Raw genomic sequence first — 6293 nt, 5'->3', positions numbered from 1 at the left:
CGGTTCTAAATGATGATTCATGTCAGCCGACCCCAAATCATTTTGGGATTAAGGCTTTGATGTTGTTGTTGTTGTACTGGAAACCGTTTTTATGTTAGTGAAGGCGGGGGATGGATGGTTTCATATGATCTCAATTCTAAGGATGTTGAAAATTATTGGTATCTTGGATAGCAGCATTTGTAGCTTGCTGCCTTACGAGGAATCCTTTGTACGCATCATCTCATCTTAGTCCCGTTTTTTTTTAAAAGGTTATTTCACATGTTTACTATTCTGTTATTCTCTGTTTTCGATTGGTTTAAATACTTAAGCAATTCATTAGTATTGAACCATTTTCTCGATGAGCGATTTATCTCTAAACGGCCTCAAGTTATTGTACTCTTTAAGAAACAACAGTGCCAGTTTTTCACAATGTCCTGTTATTTTTAGCTTTATTTCTGCAGTAAAAATGCTCTTACCTTTTTTCCTGTCATCCCCATAAGCATGCGCATTTAAGACATTGTGGTAGTACATCATTTTGCAATGAATAAGCTAGCTACTGTGTTTAAGTATGGCTGCTATGCTTCCTTCCGGCTTCCGACCATCTACAGAGTGTACTTGCAAGGAACAGAATTAGAAGAAATTCCGTTAATGAAAGCCTGCACTCTGCAAATAACATACTCCGTATATGGTTTTATTAAATTGTTATCAAAGGGAACACAGTTAAAACATTACTGTCATATTATGTTGCCCCAGAATTTCGGTTTTCACTTATGTTCTTTGTTGGCATTTGGTTGCCAGTACAGATCATCTGAAGCATTGAAAGTCGAAAGTTTTCTGAAGTTTGTTCTTTCAGATATGCTGGCTCGAGTTTTTCGCAGACTATCAGGAACATGAATTTTATTGGCAATGAACAAATGTGTAAGCGACCCTTACGTTCACCCTTTAAAACCAAAGAATTGAAAACTTCACCGAAAATAACCATGTTCGACACTCGGATTCCAAAAAACTGAACTGAAAATTAAATTAAATTGAATTAAACTAAAATTAAGACAAGAAAAACGAGGCTTTACTTCTGTCAAGAAATCGATATATTTGCGCTTAGGCACCCTCCAATTACATGCTTCACCTATTTCACCTTTTTCTGCTTGTCTTTGTATTAGTGTCATCTCTACTGCAAAATTAATAACTACGTCGTCTCAGTATGAGATTCAACTGTGATTGATGCATGAATTGAAAATCCTAAAATTACATAATCCCAAAGCTTGAAGCCCGAACTAAAATTTGAATCCACGCTGCTGCATAAATTCAGTTTTTGAACCGTAATAATCTTAGAACTCTAATTGAATTTTGAACTTCAATTGTTGCATGAACTGAATTAGAATTTGTGTTTGGTTGCGACAAATGCAACATAACTCGGGGAGTTGAAGGAAAATATCATGGAAGTTTGCGATTTTCAATTTTCAATAAGAAATTTAATACTCTAAATCAAACATGTTAGAGAAACCGGGATGGAAATTCCCGAAAATTGTCTGATTATCACACACATTCGAACCAAAATGACTTAAAAACCGATACAATGAAGCAAAACTAACACTTGCCGCTCCAATTTTAATTTGCTTCAACTGATCAACTACCTATCTTAACGTCAAACATTTTGACAACAATTGAAAGTTCATTCGTGTTAAACTAATAACCAAACATCTAGTGCTTAGTAAACTGGCTTAATGATGCGTACAAGAGATTCCTCATAAGACAGTAGGCTACCAACATCGCTATCCAAGATATCATAACGTTCTTCATCCTTAGAATAGAGATCATACGAGACCAGACACCCGTCACCTTTTGTAATATAAAACCGGTCCCTTACAATCCCCAAATATCGACCACCAATCCCATCTGGTAGCATAACTCGATGTAGAATTTTCCAAGATTCCAAAACACCATACTCAGCCATAACCCACACATCAAAAGACAAAGACAGTCCCGTCATATTACCTCCTTTTTGTGCATTGACCAAACCTAGACACCCACTGAAGGAGACAATAAACGCCTCGGACCAAGCATATTCATCTCCTACAGTAGGCAATGCTATAAATCTATTCAACTCAGTCAACATGTCAAAAGCAAGAATGGTAAATCCAGGGCGACCAGAGGACGTATATTCCCAATGACAAGCACCGTGAACAAAGACTCCACTACAAAAATTGATGAGCTCAGGGACTACACCAGACCACTCTTCAATACTTCTCCATTCTCCTTTGCTGACACTGAAGATGTTGAATGACTTGATATTTTGCGAAACTACATCAACATCCTCAGAAATTTCTAAATTGATATCGTAAATTAAAACAAACTTGTAATCATTGGTAATGTCATCATACCCAAACCCGTAAGCATAACATTGTCGATCACAAATGCGTGTATCATAATCATCGTAAGCTGAAGGAACAGGAGGGAGAAGAAAATGCTCCCTAGTAGATGGATTCCAAACCGCAAAGCGGTCTTTCATTGGATCAATAACCAAGTAGAGACCTTCCACTGGATCACAAACTACATCCCCATAGTAATTTGACGACTCGTCGAAGATGGTAGGCGAGGTTTCTAAGACCTCAATATGGCCTCTCCTATCGAATAAACGTACTGAGTCTTGTATTGGACTAATAATTGATTGGTCGTTGAGCCGACCAAGGGAAAGGTGACGACGAATGAAGAATTGGCTGTGAATTAGGGAATAATGATGCTTTGATAGGGTTTTGCATCTTAAAATTGATTTAACTGGGAGTCTTAATAGTATTTCTATCATTATTTCATCCGGAAATATTGATTCGGAAGCCATTGAAGAAATCTATTACTACAAGCAATTTAAAATTAAAAATAATATGAATTTAAACAAAAAAAAAATTACCGATTGATAGAGAGAAAGGAGGCGAGCGAAGGCTGTGGAAGGTAAAGTGAAGTGAAATCAATGACGGATATTATTGAGTTTAGAGAGAGATGTAGAGACAGGAGAAGGTCTGGATAATCGACGAACCGGGGATTCGGGTTTTTTTTAGGCATTTTCGGCTTAAATGTTTAGGTTTATCCCACCTTAGCCCATTTTTTTAGCTTTCCCGGCCCAACTATGTTAAGGATTATTATTAGACCTGTCAAAATTTGACCCGACCCGTTTTTTAGGGTTATAAATCCGGTTATTTCGACCCGTGACCCGTTTGATCCGAACCCGAAATGACCCGTTATTTTAGGGTCGAGACCTGACCCGAACGGGTTGACCCGTTGGGTCAAGGAAAAATCATGAATTTTATTAAAAATATTAATATTTATATATTATATTTGAAAATATAGTTAAAAAATTATTTTTTTTATTACTTACAATCAAAAAGTCAATTTTATATAACTTTTATAATATTTAATAATAAAATAATTATTAAAAAAACTTTATTTTAATAATTATTGTATATGATGTGTTCCGGGTGTAATTCCGGAGCAGGATTTGTTACCACGTAAGTTTGATGAATGATGTTTTTGCTTAACTCTTCCTTTCGGCCTCTCCTGAAACAATGAACAAACTGAGGGCTCGGCTTGGTACCGAGCGTACTCACTCCGACGCTCAAGTCAGTAAACTTAAAGAGATTAAGTTGTGTGTTACTTGGCAAAGTATATTGTAGAGAGATAAGGGGGTTAATACCAGATGAATAGTAAGTTTATGGGTGAATTGTGGATTATTGGATCGTTTTCTCAATGAGGATTGAGGAGTATTTATAGACTTTCACCTTTTGTCACGTAGTGGCCAAGTGGCCAAGTGGCGTAGCAGGTGGAAAGACTGTTCTACCCTCGGCCGAAGGATCCATGGCAGGCCGGCTGGCCTGGTTGACTCCATGCCGAGGGGACTTGGATGTGAGTATGCGGATATGTATCCCGGCTGGCTGGTTGCCTAGCCGAGACCCAAGTGACGGGCCGACAGGCTGCGTCGGCTAAGCTGTCTAATATGTTGACTTGCTGTCTTTTGTCTTTGACCTTGCTCAATATGTTGACTCGGTCAGCAGGTGCAGAATATGCCCCATCATGATGAATATGATTAAAATAATAATTTTAAATATATTTTACTTTTTTAAAAATATTTTTTAAATTTAAAAAATCGCTTAAAAAAGACATTAAAAATTATTTTTTGACCCGTATTCTGACCCTAACCTGACCCGTGACTCGTATGACCCGCCCGACCCGTTTGACAGGTCTAATCATTATCAACATTATTAATGGTTAAAGCCCAAAGCCTAACTTGGGTCTTTTTCTTTTAGATTAATACAGTTAAACTGAATTTAATGGAGCTAAATTCAACTAAACTGAAGTAAGTTAATTTGTAAAAATAAAAGTTGAATTGAACTGAATGTAGCTGAATTGAACTGAATAGATGAGCTTAACTGAATTAATATTAACTAAAATTAAGTCCTAAAGAAGTAAAGAACAGGGCATTACTGTAATCCTTTTAAGTATTACTTCCTCCGTCTCACCCATTTCTTCACGTTTACTTTTTCAAATTTTTCAATGTACATTTTGTTTTATTCATATCTTTATTTACATATTATTAAAAATTATAAAAATTTGATATTTTTAATATACTCATTAAAACGATTCAAAAAAATCTCACATTAGTATATTTTACATATGCTTATTACTCTTTTAAGTATTGCCTTTGTCATGTTTTTCTTTCCCTCACCCCAATCATGTTTTCTTCTCCCTTCACCATCAACACCACCTCTCTCCCTACACACCTCTTTGTTCCGCTCAACCCAGTCGATGGCCAAAGTTCTCCGGTGGACCTTGGCGTCCCTTCTCTGACCGACCAGTTTATTTTCACTACTACAAATCCAGGCAACTACAACGCCCCTTTAACAACGATTATTCACGAAAATCACAATAGACGTTGTAGAATGTATGGCGCGAATTTTACTAAAATCAATTACAACGGGTATGGTTATAAAAACCGTTGTTATTAGTTTTAACAACGGGTCACACATGCACAACCGTTGTTAATAATTTGGCGCAAAATTGGCGCAAAGTTAGTGAAAAGTAATCACAACGGTTATTTTTGAAACCCGTTGTTAAAACTTATTTAACAACGGGTGTTTTTTACAACCGTTGTTAAAAAATATTTCACAACGGTTGTTGTTTAATAACCGTTGTCAATACCTTCCATACTATAAACCACACAAACAGAAGTCTTCTGCAGCCACAAAACACAACCCTTAATACACAAACACAAACACAGCAGACAAACAAACACAAAACACATACACACTCTCTTTCTCTCTTTCTCTATTTCTCTCTTTCTCATCGTCGCTTTATCTTCTCGCCGTCACCGTGATTTCATCGTCTATTACGTTCGTATTTATCGGGTAAATCTCGCCACATCCTTTGTTAGTTTCATCGTCATTATTTTCTTTTTCTATTTATTTCTTTTGCATGTATGTGTTTTTATCGACCATTATGTTATTTGTTTAAGTATTGTTCGCATAATTAGTTACTAAAACAATGAAGAAGCAAGATGAAGAAGTAAGATAAACATAATTAATATATATATATATATATATATATATATATATTTATAAATACATAAATTAAAAAAAAAAATTACATATGTAAAAATGCAATTCTTATATTTTCATGGAGGATCTTATTGTGCTCTATCGTATCCGTCCTCTCCTCCTTGGCTATTTGGAGGTTCCGTTCGGCGATTGCTATATATCGTCATATAGCCGCAATCGTTCTTTGCTCCGTCAAGCCATTTTCTTTGGCGTGCTTCAGTGCGGATCGAGCTTCCGCAAGGTAGCTTCTGAAACTTTCCTCAATATGGAGGAACCGGCGGATGAAGTTGTTGTTGTTCTCGATCATGGTAAGAGTCTTTAGGATGAAATCATTCATTTTGTTAGAGTTTTTTGAGTTTGATTTGAAAGATTAAGTAGAGTTTGTTTTAACAGTTAGAGTTTGGAGATGAATATATGAGATAATGGAAATGTTAGTTGAGATATGCAATGTATTTATACTAAGCAATGTGTGGGTTGAGTTAATTGCTTTTTAATTAATATATATGTTAGGAAGTTGTGCCATAATAATCATCATCATATCTCTCAATAATGTTGCTTCAAATCCTATTACTAACCCTTCTCATTCCATATTATCCGTTCATATGTACAAAGTGATGTCGGTAATAATGCATGCATCGAATTCTAACAGCCGTAATTATGCATGCATCTAGTAATATTTAATTTAATTTTTTTTTATTTTTTAAGAACAAACAACAACGGTTATTGCGAAAC

General features: G+C 35.8%; 1 protein-coding gene across 1 annotated transcript; it reads right to left on the bottom strand.

The window, feature by feature from the left end:
• Positions 1-1519: 1519 nt before the first annotated feature.
• Positions 1520-2975, bottom strand: LOC141602369 (F-box/kelch-repeat protein At3g06240-like). The gene has a single exon (XM_074422666.1). The coding sequence runs from the start codon at positions 2813-2815 to the stop codon at positions 1688-1690; it is 1128 nt and encodes a 375-aa protein (XP_074278767.1). The 5' UTR covers positions 2816-2975; the 3' UTR covers positions 1520-1687.
• Positions 2976-6293: the final 3318 nt, after the last annotated feature.

This window comes from Silene latifolia, chromosome 9, assembly GCF_048544455.1.
Source record: "Silene latifolia isolate original U9 population chromosome 9, ASM4854445v1, whole genome shotgun sequence".
Taxonomy (NCBI): Eukaryota; Viridiplantae; Streptophyta; class Magnoliopsida; order Caryophyllales; family Caryophyllaceae; genus Silene; species Silene latifolia.
This window is presented reverse-complemented; position numbering and strand designations above follow the sequence as displayed.

Coding starts and splice junctions, on each gene's coding strand:
- LOC141602369 (XM_074422666.1), bottom strand. CDS start 2,815: ATGGCTTCCGAATCAATATTTCCGGATGAAATAATGATAGAAATACTA.